This window comes from Vicugna pacos, chromosome 7 (genome assembly GCF_048564905.1).
Source record: "Vicugna pacos chromosome 7, VicPac4, whole genome shotgun sequence".
Lineage (NCBI taxonomy): Eukaryota > Metazoa > Chordata > Mammalia > Artiodactyla > Camelidae > Vicugna > Vicugna pacos.
In genome coordinates, this window is record NC_132993.1 from 74,744,098 (window position 1) to 74,760,172 (window position 16,075).

At 38.2% G+C, this 16,075-nt stretch overlaps 2 protein-coding genes across 15 annotated transcripts in view; one reads left to right on the forward strand and one right to left on the reverse strand.

Annotated features, from left to right (window-relative positions):
- FBXL13 (F-box and leucine rich repeat protein 13) overlaps window positions 1-1,306 on the reverse strand; it is a 199,536-nt gene extending 198,230 nt beyond the window's left edge. For all 6 annotated transcript variants that reach the window (XM_072965169.1, XM_072965171.1, XM_072965168.1 and 3 more), the window contains exon 1: window positions 1,187-1,306. In XM_072965169.1, coding sequence (XP_072821270.1) covers window positions 1,187-1,261 — 75 coding nt within the window. In that variant the 5' untranslated portion in view covers window positions 1,262-1,306. The remainder of the gene's footprint in view (window positions 1-1,186) is intronic.
- Window positions 1,307-1,502: 196 nt separating this feature from the next.
- Window positions 1,503-16,075, forward strand: part of ARMC10 (armadillo repeat containing 10) — a 33,715-nt gene continuing 19,142 nt past the window's right edge. For 5 of the 9 annotated variants that reach the window (XR_012074560.1, XR_012074559.1, XR_012074561.1 and 2 more), the window contains exon 1: window positions 1,503-1,909. Coding sequence is in view for 1 of the 9 variants with exons in the window: in XM_031679593.2 (XP_031535453.2) it covers window positions 1,771-1,909 (139 nt within the window). In the remaining 8 variants the exon portion in view is untranslated. The remainder of the gene's footprint in view (window positions 1,910-16,075) is intronic. The other 4 variants (XR_012074564.1, XR_012074565.1, XR_012074566.1 and 1 more) reach the window with 2 other exon arrangements.

The following is a 16,075-nucleotide window of genomic DNA, read 5'->3' on the forward strand; positions in this document are numbered from 1 at the left end:
TTCTTTTTTTTAAATTTAATGTCACGGAGAGCCTTTCTTCTCAAAAGGTACAGATATACTTTATTCTATATAATATCCCATTCCCTGATTCACATTTAGGTATTTACCATTTTCACGAAGCAACAATGTTATAATGAATATCCAGTACATCCTGCTGGTTACATGTGCAAGTATGTCTCTAAAGTGGATCCTCAGAAGAAGAAATGCTTGGTCAAAGGGTATGGTATATAAGTATTTAATATTTTAATAAGTATTTCTAAATTACTATCCAAAAGGAGGGGGGCTGTACCAAATTGCCCTCCCACCTGCATTGGAGAGTGACTATCCCCAGCTGGGCTTTCAACACTTCTGGCTGTCCTTTCCTTCCCTAGACTTCTCTCCCTCCTCCACATAACTAATCTCTACTCAAAACCTCTTCTGCACCTTCCATCTCCACCTGAACATATACACTCTTGGCAAATATCTCACCTAATACTTGTAGAGAAAATAGAAGTCACGAGATGAGAACTTTCTTGGCTTCCTACCCACCCCTACCTTGTCCTTCCCTCCTGTTATATAGGGGATGGGGGATGGGGTGGGGAGGAACAGTTATTCCTCCAGTTTAAGTCCTGGTTGTGGGGTCCTTCCCTTCGCAAAGGGCTGACTATCTTCCATCTAATGGTCTCAGCTTCCACTCTCTCCTCAGCTAACTTTAATCAATTGTCTGCTTTCATAGCTCTATTGAAAACCCAAACTCACCTTCGGCCAAGTCAACTACACCTCTTCGGGTCTTTATTTTAGGTGACACTATTGCCCACTCTCTTCATAAAGCTACACTCTCCCGCTTTTCCTCCTCTGCCTCTACGGCACTTCTCTCTCACTCTTCTAGTCCTCAGGCTCCTCTTGTCCAAACCTTAAAAGTTGGGAGTTTGGGATTTCTGCCTTGAGGCCCTGTGCTCTTTCTCCCCGGGAGATGTCACCCATTTCCCCCTTTAGGCCACCACCACCCCTCTGTCTTCAACTCTGATCTGTATCTTCAGCCCAGACCGTTGACCTGTTCAAAGTAGACTACATCCTCTCCCTTTTCGCTCCTCCTAACCTCCGCTCCACCTAACCTCCACTCCCACTCCCCGCCAAACACTAGTTTCTCCGCTGGGAAATTTCTTCTGATCCCTCTTCTAACTCCTCCGCCGCGTGACTCCAGTACCTCGCAGACTTGAGGAATGTAGTTCTCCTTGAAGTAGTTCCTCAGCCTGGGGCTGGCAAAGCGCAGTGAGGCCATGACCAGAGGCCCCACTGAAACTCTGCTCTCCGGCCTGCTCTCCACGCCCCGCGCAGCAGGAGTCGCGCCTGCGCCTGGGCCAGGGGCTAGCGCGTCCCGGCGTTGCCCTGGCAACCACGTAGCGGGGGGAGGGGCTGGGTGCTGCGCAGCCCGGCGCCCCACGCGGCCCGCGGCCGCCGGGAGAGAGGCGGGCCTCGGGCGGGGGTGGGAGCCAGCCTCCGGACAGCAGAGACGAGCGGGGTGAGTGCCCTTGGGGCGCGTAGCCCTTGAAGCTCATCCTCTGGTCTTCCCTCTTCTACCCGCGCCCCGCCCATCCTCGAGGAAGCCTCCCGGACGCGTCGCGCCCGAGTGGGCGGTCTTATATTAGGAGGGCGGTTTCCGGGAGGCGGAGCTCAGACCCCCATTTTCCTTCTTCTCCGGCGGCTTGAGTTCGGGCGGCGGCGGCGGGACCCGCTCGCTCCGGAGCCTCCCGCGCCAGGCCCAGCGCTGAGCGCGGCTCCAGCGGCAGCATGGGCGGCGCCCGGCACGTGGGCTGGGTGGCGGCGGGCCTGGTCCTCGCGGCCGGAGCCTGCTACTGCGTCTACAGGCTGACGCGCGGCCGGCGGCGAGGCGGCCGCCGGCTTCGGCTGCGCCCTTCGCGGTCCGCAGGTGAGGCCTTGGGGCGCCCTGCAGGTGGGTGGGGACTGGGACACGGGCCTTCCCAGGGGTGGGGGTTGAAGACGCCGCTGGCGCCCTTGGCTTTCCAGTGCTGGAGTAAAATAAAGAACCCAGCCAGAGAGGGAGGGAGGGACGCTGGTGAGAAGGGCGATGTCGGGAAGCCCAGGTGCAGCTGGCGGACCTTCGACTTGATTGGGTTAGTGTATTCACAGCTGCTTCTCTGCCGCCATTTCTTTGTTCAAAATCCCGGGATGAAAAATTGCCCAAACTTTCCTGCCTGAGTCTGGCGTCACAGCAGAGGATTAAGTTTCTCAAAAGCATGTTGGTTGCTGCTGCTTCTGTTGAAGCTTGATCCCGGTCTCTGTGTTACCAAAGAGATTCCCCGCTGTGCACAGAGTTTTGTGGGGCCTGGAGCGATAGATGAAATTCTGCGTGCAGTTAGCTTGGAAAAAGGAACGCCAAAGGGGCAGTTGTGCTTGGACCTGGCCCAGCCTCAAAGGGGAGGTACTTTAAAGTCACCGTGGTATATGTATGCAAAGTTTGGGAGAGCTCTTGGAGATATGGATATAACTGTATATATCAAATTAGTAGAGTTGTATGCATGGTGGACACTTTCCTGGAGGACAAGTACGTAATTAAGTTTTATCCAACAGTTAATTGGTGCGTTCAGAATTCTAACCATTAACTGAATGTTGTGGAGCGATATTTCAGGTCATGGAAGCTGTTACAAAAATAAAATGCCAACTAAGAAACTCCTCTTCACAAATGTAGGAAACAACTAAACAGCTTTATTATTGAATAAACGTGACACCAGATTGCTACTTCTATCACAGGCAATCTGCTAATGGTTTTACAAAGACAAAGAATCCTCAACCCTTAATGTACCCAGGCAGATATAACCTATTCATATTAAGTACATGCCCTCAAGGTGACCAATAATATGTCCTTAAGGGGACTTGACGAACCATTTCCTACACATAGTTCATCCTAAATTCACTGGTCATGAGGATGGTTATTTGTATTAGCTAACTGCATTTATCCAAAGGAAAAATAAGACTTCTCAATATTTTAATGATAACCACGTAGTTACAACGTGGATCCAGGTGTCTCAGAGACAGGCAGATGGAGGCTCCATCTTCCTTAATGTTTAAATTTCAAACAGGTGATGCCAAAGCCCCTAAGAAAGATTTTCTTGGGTTATAAACTGGCAAGAAGCTTATTCAGCTTTTAAAAAGAGGCAAAGGAATTGCAATTAGAACTTTGTTCAAGGAAATATTGTAAGAAAAGAGAGTGGGAGGAAAGCGCTCTTCCCTTTTGGCACAAGGGGAAAAATCTGTTGAAAGATTTGTACTTAAACTTGCAAAGCCTAATTTGTTGTCTTTGTGCGAGAGGCATTTTTGTATAAGTAAGTAGTCAGGTGACCTGAATTCAAATACCTTCTCACTAATACTTACTCGACATGGTGAACACTGACAAAGTCTTACTTTAAATCCAATTTTACCAGTTCCCAAAATCACCATTACCTTGATCATGCAGCTTACAAAATAAGTTGCTCACAGTCCATTCTTCCTGAAGCTACACTTTTTTGAAGAAGACTTGAGAAATACCTATCTTGTCAGCATCATCCTTACATTTCAGAGGGTGATTTTTTTAAATTGAGCTATAACATTGTATTAGTTTTAGGTGCACACATAATGATTTGTCATTTATATGTATTGCAAAATGGTCACATAAGTTTAGTTGACATCCATCACCACAGATAGTTACAAATTTTTTTGTGATGAGAACTTTTAAGATGTATTCTCTTAGCTTTGAATTATACAATGCAGTATTGTTAATTATAGTCACCAAGCTGTACATTACACTTTCAGTACTTATTTCGTTTATAACTGAAAGTTTGTACCCTTTGACCAAAATCTCCCCATTTCCTTCAGCCCCCAAACCCTGGCAACCACCATGACACTCTATTTCTATGAGTTGAGAGTTTTTCAGATTCTACGTGTAAGTGAGATCATTTAGTAATTGTCTTTCTCTGCCTTATTTCACTGGGCATAATGCCCTCAAGGTCCATCCATGTTGTTGCAAATGGATTTCGTTCTTTGTCTTATGGCTGAATACCATTCCAGTGTGTGTTTGTGTATAATATATATATAATATATATATATATTTAATTTATACATTCATCTATCAATGGACCCATAGGTTGTTTCCATGTCTGATGTTGTAAATATCGCTGCAGTGACCATGGGGGTGCAAATGTCTTTCTAAGATAGTGATTTCATTTTCTTTGGATAAATACCCAGAAGTGGAATTGCTAGATCATGTGGTGGTTGTGTTTTTAATTTTTTCAGGAACCTCCATGCTGTTTTCTGTAGTGGTTAGAAATTTACATTCCTACCAACAGTGCACAAGGGTTCCCTTTTCTCTACATCCCCACTAACACTTGTTATCTCTTGTCTTTTTGAGGGTATCTCTTCTAACAGATGTGAAGTGATAGCTCATTGTGGTTTTGGTTTTCATTTCCCAGAAGGTTAGTGATGTTGAACACTCTTTCGTGTACTTGTTGGCCTTTTGTATGTCTTTGGAAAAACATCCAGTTAAAAAAAAAAACCCATTTTTAGTCAAGTATTTTTTCCTATGAGTTACTTTACATAACTTATACATTGTTTATATATTTTGGATATTAACCATTTATCAGATATATGAGCTAATATTTTCTCCCATTTTATAGGTTGCATTTCATTTTGTTGATGGTTTCCTTTGCTGTACAGAAGATTTCTAGTTTGATTTGGTCCCACTTGTTTATTTTGGTTTTGTTGCTTTTTCTCTCAAATCCAAAATACCATGTCACGACCTATGTCAAGCAGCTTGCCACCTATGTTTATTTAGGAATTTCAGTTCATTTTATGGTTTCAGGTATTATGTTCAAGACTTTAATCCATTATGAGCTGATTTTTGTGTATGGGGTAAAATAGCAGTCCAGTTTGATTCCTTTGCATGTGGCTGTCCAGTTTTCCCAAAACCATTTATTGAAGAGACCGTTCTTTCCCCATTGTATATTCCTGATTCTTTTGTCATAAATTAAGTGACCATATATGTGTAGGCTTATTTCTGGGCTCTCTGTCCCACTGATCTGTGTCTGTTTTTATGCCAAAACCATATTGTTTTGATTACTATAACTTTTTTTGTAGTATAGTTTGAAATCAGGAAGCATGATGCCTCCAGCTTTGTTCCAAGATTACTTTGGGGCTTTTGTGCTTCTGTGCAAATTTAGGATTGTTTTGTTTCTGTGGAAAATGACATTGAAATTTTGATAGGGATTACACTGAATCTGCTTTGGGTAGTATGCACATTTTAACAATGTTAATTCTTCCAAAGCACAGTTATCTTTCCATTTATCTGTATTTTCCGTTTCTTTCATCAGTGTCAGTTTTCAGTCTATGTGTCTGTCACCTTCTTGGTTAAATTTATTCCTAGGTATTTTATTTTTTATGATGCAGTTATAAATGGGATTGTTTTCTTAATTTTTCTTTCTCTTAATTCATTACCGTGCAACTGATTTTTTTATGTTGACTTTGTATCCTACAGCCTTGCTGAATTTGTTTATTAGTTCTAATAGTTTTTTGGTGGAGTCTTTACGGTTTTCTGTGTATAATATGTCATCTGCAAATAGTTTTACTTCTTCCTTTCTGATTTGATGCCTTTTATTTCTTTTGCTTGCCTAATTGCCCTGACTAGGGCTTTCAATATTATGTTAAATAGAAGTGGCAATCTTAGAAAGCTTTCAGTTTTTCACCCTTGAGTATTATGTTAGCTGTGGGCTTTTCATATATAGCCTATATTATATTGAGGTAATTTCCTCTGTACCCACTGTTGAGAGTTTTATCATGAGTGGATGTTGAATATTGTCAAAAGCTTTTTCTACATCTGTTGAAAAGATTGTATTTTTTTCTCTTCATTTTGTTATGGTGGTATATTGCATTGATTTGCACATGTGTGTGCATCCTACAGATAAATTCCACTTGATCATTGTGTATGATCCTTTAAATATGTTGTTTGCTAATACTCTGTTGAGAATTTTTGCATTGGTATTTGTCCGGTATATAGGTTTTTTAGTTTTCTTCTCTTGTGATGTCCTTGTCTGATTTTGGTATCAAGGTAATATGGGCCTTGTAAAATGAGTTTGGAAGTGCTCTCTTCTCTCTTTTTTGGAAAAGTTTGAGAAGGATTGGTACTAATTCTTTTTCAAATGTTCTGTAAAATTCACCAGCAAAGCCATCTGGTCCTCATGGGTTTTGTTTTTTGGGAGGTTTTTGATTACTGATTCAGTCTCCTTTCTAGTAATTGGTCTGTTCAGATTTTCCATTTGTTCATAATTCAGTCTTGGTGGGTTGTATGTTTCTAAGAATGTATCCATTTCTTCTAGGTTGTCCAGTTTGCTGGTGTATAGTTTGTAGTAGTCTCTCATGATCCTTTGTATCTTGTGGTGTCACTTGTAATGTCTTTTTTTTCTGATTTTATATGAGTCCTCTCTTACTTGGAGAGTCTAGCTAAAGGTTTATCTTAAAAAAAATGCTCCTAGTTTCATTGATCTTTTCTGTTGTCTGTCTAGTCTCTATTTCATTCATTACTTCTCTGAAATTTGTTATTTCTTTCCTTTGTTTAATTTTGTTGAACTTAGTTTGTTCTTTTTCTGGTTCCTTGAAGTGTAAAGTTAGTTTTTTTCCCCCCGAATCTATTTAGTTTTTTTTTTTTTAATTGAAGTATAGTCGATATAGAATGTCATGTCAGTTTCTGGTGTTCAGTGTAATGCTTCAGTCATACATGAACATACGTATATTCGTTTACATATGCTTTTTCACCATAAGTTACTACAAGATACTGGAAAAAAAAACATGTATATATATGTGTGTGTGTCTGCGTGTGTGTGTGTGTGTGTGTGTGTGTATATATATATAGTATAAACTTGTTGTTTATCTAGTTTATATATATATGTCAGTTAGTATCTGCAAATCTGGAACTCCTAATTTAACCCTTCTGAGCCCCTTCCCCACCTTGGTAACCATAAGTCTGTTTTCAATGTCTGTTGAGTCTGTTTCTGTTTTGTAAGTAAGTTCATTTGTCTTTTTTTTTTTTTTTTTTTGGATTCCACATGAAAGTGGTATCATACAGTATTTTTCTTTCTCTTTTTGGCTTACTTCACTTGGAATGACAGTCTCCACGTCCATCCATAGTGTTGCAAATGGCATTGTTTTATTCTTTTTTATGGCTGAGTAGCATTCCATTGAATAAATATACCACAGCTTCTTTATCCAGTCATCTGTCAGTGGACATTTAGGTTGTTTTCATGTTTTGCCTATTATGTACAGTGCTGCTGTGAACATTGGGGTGCATGCATCTTTTTGAATTAGAATTCCCTCTGGATATATACCCAGAAGTGGTATTGCTGGATCATATGGTAAGTCAATTTTTAGTCTTTTGAGGAATCTCCCTAGTGTTTTCTGTAACAGCTGCACCAAACTACATTCCCACCAGCAGTGTAGAAGGAGTCCCTTTTCTCCACATGCTCTCCAGCATTTACTGTTTGTGGACTTTCAAATGCTGGCCATTCTGACTGGTGTGAGGTGATACCTCATTATAGTTTTGATTTGCATTTCTCTGATAATGAGTGATACTGAGCTTTTTTGCATGTGCTTATTGGCCATTTGTATGTCTTCACTGGAAAATTACTTGTTTAGGTCTTCTGCCCATTTTTGAATTGGGTTGTTTTTTTCACTATGAGTTGTATGAGCTGATTATATATTCTGGAAATTAAGCCCTTGTCAGTCTCATCTTTTGCAAATATTTTCTCCCATTCCGTGAGTTGTCATTTTGTTTTGCTTATGGTTTCTTTTGCTATGCAAAAGCTTGTAAGTTTAATTAGGTCCTATTTGTTTATTTTTGCTCTTGTTTCTATTGCCTCGGTAGACTGCACTATGAGAACATTACTAAGATTTCTGTCAGAATGTTTTGCCTATGTTTTCTTCTAAAAGATTTAGAGTGTCTTCTCTTATTTTTAAGTCTTCAAGCCATGAGTTTATTTTTGTGTGTGGAGTGAGGGACTGTTCTAACTTCATTGAATTACATGCTGCTGTCCAGTTATCCCAGTACTGTTTGCTGAAGAGACTGTCTTTACTCCACTGTATGTTCTTGCCTCCTTTGTCAAAGATTAATTGACCAAAAGTCTGTGGGTTTATTTCTGGGCTCTCTGTTCTGTTCCATTAATCTGTATGTGTGTTTTTGTACCAGTACTGTGCTGTTTTGATTAATACAGCTCTGTAGTATTGCCTGAAGTCTGGGAGGGTTATTCCTCCAGCTTCATTCTTTTTCTTCAGTATTGCTTTGACAATTCTGGGTCTTTTGTGATTCCACATAAATTTTAAGATTATTTGTTCGAGTTATGTGAAAAATACCCTGAGTAACTTGATAGGGATCACATTAAATGTGTAGATTGCTTTGGGTAGTATGGCTATTTTAACAGCATTAAGTCTTCCAATCCAAGACATGGGATACCTTTCCGTTGCTTTAAGTCATCTTTAATTTCCTTAGTCAGTGTTTTGTAGTTCTCCATGTGTAAGTCTTTGACTTCCTTGGTCAGATTTATTCCTAAGTATTTTATTGTTTTGGATACAATTTTAAAAGGGATTGTTTCTTTACTTTCCTTTTCTGATATTTCATTGTTAGTGTAGAGAAATGCCATTGGTTTCTGTATGTTAATCTTGTATCCTGCTACCTTGCCGAATTCTTTTATCAACTCTAGCAGTTTTTTTGTGGAGCCTTTAGGGTTTTCTATATATAGTATCATGTCACTGGCATATAGTGACAATTTTACCTCTTCTCTTCCAATTTGGACCCCTTTTATTTCTTGTTCTTGCCTGATTGCTGTGCTTAGGACTTCCAAGACTATGTTTAATAGAAGTGGTAAGGGTGAACATCCTTGTCTTGTTCCAGATTTTAGTGGGAAGGCTGTCAGCTTTTTCACCCTTGAGTACTATGCTGGCTGTGGGTTTGTCATAAATAGCTTTTATTATGTTGAGATATGTTCCTCTATACCCACTTTGGTTAAAGTTTTTATCATAAATGGATACTGAATTTTATCAAATGCTTTTTCTGCATCTATTGAGATGATCAGGTGGTTTTTGTCCTTTCTCTTGTTGATGTGGTGTGTCGCATTGATTGATTTAGATATGTTGAACCATCTTTGTGTCCCCAGGATGAACCCAACTTGATCATGGTATATAATCTTTTTTACGTGTTGTTGGATTCTATTTGCTAATATTTTGTTGAGGATTTTTGCATCTGTGTTCCTCAACAATATTGGCCTGTAGTTTTCTTTTTTGGTATTGTCTTTGGCTGGCTTTGGTATCAGGGTGATGATGGCTATATAGAATGAGTTTGGGAATATTCTCTCGTCTTCAACCTTTGGAAGAGTTTGAGAAGGATCAGTATGACCTCTTCTTGGTATGTTTCATAGAATTCCCCAGTGAAGCCATCTGGTCCTGGACTTTTGTTTTCAAGGAGGTTTTTTATTGCTGATTTTATTTCACTTTTGGTGATTGGTCTGTTCAGATGATCTATTTCTTCTTTTTCTTTTTCTTCTAAGGTACGGGAGTTTTTTTGGGGCGGTGAGGGAGGGAGGTAATTAAGCTAATTTTTTATTTACTGGAGGAGGTACTGGGGATTGAACCCAGAACCTCATGCATGCTAAACATTCACTTTACCACTTGAGCTATACCCTCCCCCTGATCTGTTTCTTCTTGATTCAGTTTTGGTGGACCATATGTTTCTAGAAACTTGTCCATTTAAGTTGTCCAACTTACTGCCATGTAGTTGTTTTTAGTATTCTCTTACGATTTTTTGTATTTCTATGGTGATGGTTGTAGTATCTCCATCTTCATTTCCTATTTTGTTTATTTGTGTCCCCTCTCTTTTCTTCTTGGTGAGCCTAGCCAGAGGTTTGTCAATTTTGTTTACTCTTTCAGAAAACTAGCTCTCTTGGTTTGATTGATTTTTTTCTGATTGTTTTTAATTTCTATTTTATTTATTTTCTCCCGATCTTTTGGTTTCTTTCCTTCGGCTAACTTTAGGCTTTTGTTTGTTCTTTTTCTAATTCTTTTAGGTGGAAGTCTAAGTTGTTTATTTGAGATTGTTCTTATTTTTTGAGGAAGGCCTGTATCACTGTGAACTTCCCAGAATATATATTTTATTCCATACATTTTGTGTGGTTGTGTTTTTATTGTTGATTGTGTCAAGGTATTTTTTAATTTCTTTGATTTCGTTGTTGACCCATTGTTTCTTTTAGTGGCTTATTTTTTAGTCTCCATTCTGTAGATCTTTTTCTCATTTGTTTTTTTGTGGTTGATTTCTAGTTTCATGCCATTGTGATCAGAGAAGATGCTTGAAATAATTTCTTTCGTTGTTTTTTTTTTTTATTTGTTAATTGGTTATTTTTTACTTTGTATTTTTCGGTTTACAATGTTGTATTAGTTCCTGGCGTACAGCATAGTGATTCAGTTACATATATGTATTTTTCTTATTCTTTTTCATTAATTTCTTTCCTCTAAAATTTGTCAAGGCTTCTTTAGTGTCCGAGTATGTGGTCTGTTTTAGAGAGTATTTCATGAGCGCATATTAATTTTCTGTCTGGAAGACCTGTCCAGTGATGTTATCGAGTGTTGAACTTTCCTACTATTACTGTGTTTCCATTAAGTTATCCCTTTATGTCTGTTAGCGTTTTTTTTTTTAATATATATTTCATTGCTCCTATATTGGGTGCATACATGTTACTGAGTGTAATACCCTCATCTTGTATTGCTCCTTTGATCATTATATAGTGTCCTTTATCTTTCTTTATGGCCTTTGTTTTAAAGTCTGTTTTGTCTGATATGAGTATTGCTACTCCTGCTTTCTTGTCATTTCCATTTGCATGAAATATCTTTGTCCGTCTTCTTACTTTCAATCTGTGTGTCCTTCACTCTAGAATGGGTCTCTTATAGGCAACATATTGTAGGCTTTTGTTTTATTATCTAGTCTGCCAGTCTATGTCTTTTGATTGGAGCTTTTTAGTTTCTTAATGCAGGCATTTATTGCTATGAACCTCCCTCTTCGAACTGATTTTGCTGTTTCCCGTAAGTTTTGATGTTTTGTATTTTCATTTTTATTTGTGTCAAGATAAATTTGATTTCCATTTTGATTTCTTCTTTGATGCATTTAGTTGTTCCATAGCATGTCACTTAATCTCCATATATATGTGAATTTCCCATTTTCTGTTTGTAGTTTATTTATAGTTTCATACCATTGTGGGCAGAGAAAATGCTTAGTATTGTTTCAGTCTTCTTTATTAAGACTTTTTTTTAATGTAATATATGATCTATCTTGGAGAATTTTCCATGTGCATTGGTAAAGAATTCGTATTCTGCTGCTTTAAATTGGATGTTTTGTAAAAGGTCAAGTTCATCTGGTATAATGTGTCCAATGTTTATTCACTGATGTTCTGTCTGGATGATCTATCCTTTGATGAAAGTGGGGTTTTGAATCCCCTACTATTACTGTCTTGCCACCTATTTCTCCCTTTAGCTCTGTTAATGTTTGCTTTGTACATGTATGTGCTCCTGTGTTGGGTGTTTAAATATTTACAAATGTTACATGCTTTTGTTGGATTCACTCCTTTATAATTATATAATGACCTTCTTTGTCTCTTATTATAATCTTTGTCTTAAAATCTATTTTGTCTGGTAAGTATAGCTACCCAGCATTTTTATGGTTTCCATTTGTATGGAGTATCTTTTCATCCCTTCACTTTTAATCTTTGCTCAGTGTGTGACTCTTTAGAACTGAAGTGAGCCTCTTATAGGCAGCATATAGTTCATGTAATGTTGTGATTTATGATAAGAAATATGTATTTAGAGAGCCAATCTTCTATAATAATAAATTGAATGTAACCTGTAAAATTGTGGATCACTATATTGTACACCTGCAGCTCATACTGTACATCAACTATAGCTCAATTTAAAAAGTTTCTGAAGGTGGAAAAAAAAGAAATATATATTTGGTCTTCACCCCCATTTCTGGTAGAGTTCATAAAACCCTTGGAATTCCCTAAGTGATGTCAGAGGTAAAGTGTCTTCATTACATTACTGAGGTAATGGAAAGCATCTGAGAATGGGGCTGGTTACTAGTGGAGCCAACCATGTGATTAGAGGGTTGGACCTTTCAGTCCCACCCTCCTGACATCTAGAGAGGTGTTAGGGGCTGGAGGTTGAGTCAGTCACCATTGTTCTATGATTTGATCAATTGTGCCTATGTAATGAAGCCTCTATAAAAACCGAAAAGGTTGGGGTTTGGAAAACTTCCAGATTGGTGAACATATGGAAGTTTCCCATACCTTACCCATTGGATCTCTTCCATCTGGCTGTTTCTGAGCTACATCCTTTTATAATAAACTGATGACCTAGTAAGTAAACTATTTCTCAGAGTTCTGTGAGCTGCTCTAGAAAATTAATCAAACCCACAGAGGAGGTTGTTGAACCTCCACTCTATACCTGATCAGTCAGAAGCATGGGTGACAACCTTGGACTTTCAGCTTGCTTCTAAAGTGGTCATGGACAGGGGGGAACCTTGTACGATACAGGCCTTAACTTTGGGGATCTGATATAATCTCCAGGAAGATAGTGTCATAATTTAGTTGAATTATAGGACACGCAGCTGATGTTTGAGAATCACTTGGTGCTGTGGGAAAATATGCCAGGACTAGAAAATGAGTTGGGTGCTATTTTTTTTTTAACCCATTCAGCCCCTCTGTGCCTTTTGATTAGATAATTTAGTCCATTTACAGTTAAAGTAATTATTGATAGGTATGGAGTTATTGCCATGTTGCTCATTGTTTTTTGGCTGTTTTGTAATTCCTTTGTTCCTTTCTTCTCTTACTCTCCTCCTTTATGACTTGATGGTTTTCTGTAATGGTTATAACAGTCTATTTTAAGTTGATAACAACGTAAGGTTGAATACATTCTAAAGCTATACATTTTTACTCACACACAGACATTTTATGTTTTTGATGCCAAAATTTACAACTTTTTATCTTGTGTATCCCTTAACAAATTATTATACTTATAGTTATTTTTACTACTTTAGACTTTTAACCTTTATAAGTGATTTACCCACCACCATTACAACATCAGATTATTTTGAGTTTATATATTTATCTTTAACAGTGGTATTTATGCTTTCATTTGTTTTCCTGTTACTAATTAGCACCTTTTTGTTCAGCTTAAAGAAGTCCCTTTAACTTTTCTTGTGAGGCCAGTGTAGTGGTGCTGAACTTCACCTTTTGCTTGCCTGGAAAACTCTTCATCTCTCTCTCATTTATGAGGGACAGTTTTGCTGGGTAGAGTATTCTTGGTTGACAGTTTTCTTTCAGTGCTTTAAATATGTGACACTACTCCCTTCTGGCCTGCAGAGTGTCTGCTGAAAAATCTGTTGATACTCTCACGGTGGGGATCCCCTTGTATGTAACAATTTGTTTTTCTCTTGCTGCCGTTAAGATTTTCCCCTTGTCTCTTAACTCTGGACATTTTCATTATAATGTGTGTTGGTGTGGGTCTCTTGGATTCCTCCTGTTTGTAACTCTCTGTGCTTCCTGGGTCTGGTTGTCTGTTTCCTCCCCCATGTTAGGAAAGTTTTCAGCCATTATTTCTTCAAATAAGTTTTCTGCCCCTTTCTTGCTTCCTCTGAGACCCCTATAATACAAATGTCGATCTGTTTCATGTTGCCCCATAAGTCATTTCAGCTATCTTCACTTTGTTTTTGTTTTTGTTTTTTTTTTTCATTTTGTCACTCTGATTCGGAGAGTTCCACTGCCCTGCCTTAGAGTTCAGTGATCCTTTCTTTGCTTCGTCTAGTTGTTGAACCTAGTCTGTTTTTCAGTTCAGTTATTGTATTCTTCGGCTCCATGACTTCTGTTTGGTACTTTCTTATATTTCCTCTCTCTCTGTTGAAATTCTCACTGCATCTGTCCATTCTTCTCCCGAGTTTGGTGAGCATCTTTATGAATGTTATTTTGAACTCTTATCAGGTAAATTACTTACCTGCATTATATTAAAGTTTTTTTCCTGAGGTTTTAATCTTGCTTTCCTTTGGAACATATTCCTCTATTTCTTCATTTTGCTTGACCCTCTGTGTCAACTACTATGTGTTAGATGATGTTAGGGATGTGGGGTCCTAAACCTCTTGCTCCTCAAGGAGAACCTAGGAATTGTGAGTTCCCTGCCAGCCGTGTGTCACTGCTCTGAGGGTGGGGTTGATGGCAGGATTGTGTCTCAGCCTTTCCTACCCCTTTCAGAGTGGGTTGTTTTCTCATTTGCCCAACATGTAGGAGTGACTTGGTTTCTAGATTTTACTCACAGGGAACTGTTCCATATGTAGCTATAGATTTGGTGTGTCTGTGTAAGGAGGTGAGTTCAGGATCTTGCTATGTCACCATCTTGAACATGAATCAAGTAATTGTTTCTTTGTCTTAAAATTTAAGGAATTTGTAATTCCTGTACTGTTAAGATTGAGAGCTTGAAAGGGATGGAAATATTCCCAATTCATTCAACAACCTGACAACAAAACCTGACAGGGAGAGCATGAAAAGACTATAAATCTGTCTCAATTATGAATAAAGGTATAAAGTACTAAATAAAATATTAATAAATCAAATCAGTCAGGCAATTAAAGTAATAATATACCAAGACCAAATGGACACACAGGGATGATTCATATTGGAAATATATTGATGTAATTTTTTGCATTAATAGATTAAAAGCCAAAACACATGATGACTCTATAATTAAAAAGAAAGTTAACTTAGGGTTCCCAAATGGGAAAGCTGGGGGTGGGGGATAAATTGAGGGTTAGGGATTAACATGTACACACACACACTATATATAAAATAGATAAACAGGACCTACTTATAGCACAGGGAACTATATTCAGTATCTTGTAATAATCTATAATGGAAAAGAATATATATATATAAGACGGAATCACTTTGCTGTACACCTGAAACTAACACTTTGCAAATCAACTAGACCAGTTAAAAAAAGGCATTTGAATATTATCACTTATGATAAAAACTTGCAGCAAGTTAGAAATAATAGAAAGAAATGTTCTTTAACTGATGGAAAGTATCCATCAAAAACCAAAAGCACATACTACATTTAATGGTAAAACACTAGTAGCATCCTTACTAAATTCAAGAACAGGAAAAGGACAGCTGATATCGCAGTTGTTATTCATCATTGTCCTGGAGTCTTTGCTAGCTTGATAAGAAAAATGCATATAATCCAGCAGTTCCACTCCTGGGGACATATCCCGAAACGCGGAAATGCTTTAAGGTGGGCACTATTAACTCCCATTTAATAGATGGAGAAACTGAGGCTTGGAGAGGTTAAGTCTCTCAGCTGGTAGCTTACGTGGAATTTGAACTAGATTTATTTAGCCTTGGCTTACTTTTTTTTTTAACATTTTTTATTGATTTATAATCATTTTACAGTGTTGTGTCAAATTCCAGTGTTCAGCACAATTTTTCAGTCATTCATGGACATATACATACTCATTGTCACATTTTTTTCTCTGTGATTTATCATAACATTTTGTGTATATTTCCCTGTGCTATACAGTGTAATCTTGTTTATCTATTCTACAATTTTGAAATCCCAGTCTATCCCTTCCCACCCTCTACCCCCCTGGTAACCACAAGTCTGTATTCTCTGTCCATGAGTCTATTTCTGTCCTGTATTTATGCTTTTGTTTGTTTGTTTGTTTTTGTTTTTTAGATTCCACATATGAGCGATCTCATATGGTATTTTTCTTTCTCTTTCTGGCTTACTTCACTTAGAATGACATTCTCTAGGAGCATCCATGTTGCTACAAATGGCATTATGTTGTCGGTTTTTATGGCTGAGTAGTAGCCTTGGCTTACTTTTAACTACCACGTTGCCCCTCCTTCTACAGGTGAAAATTCTATGATGTTACACTTTTTTCTGTAAAATTTTGTTTAGCTGTTTATAAATAATTTACATATCTATACAACCTTTTTAATGGCTTTGTGGGAAAATATATAAGGCAGTTGCAGGA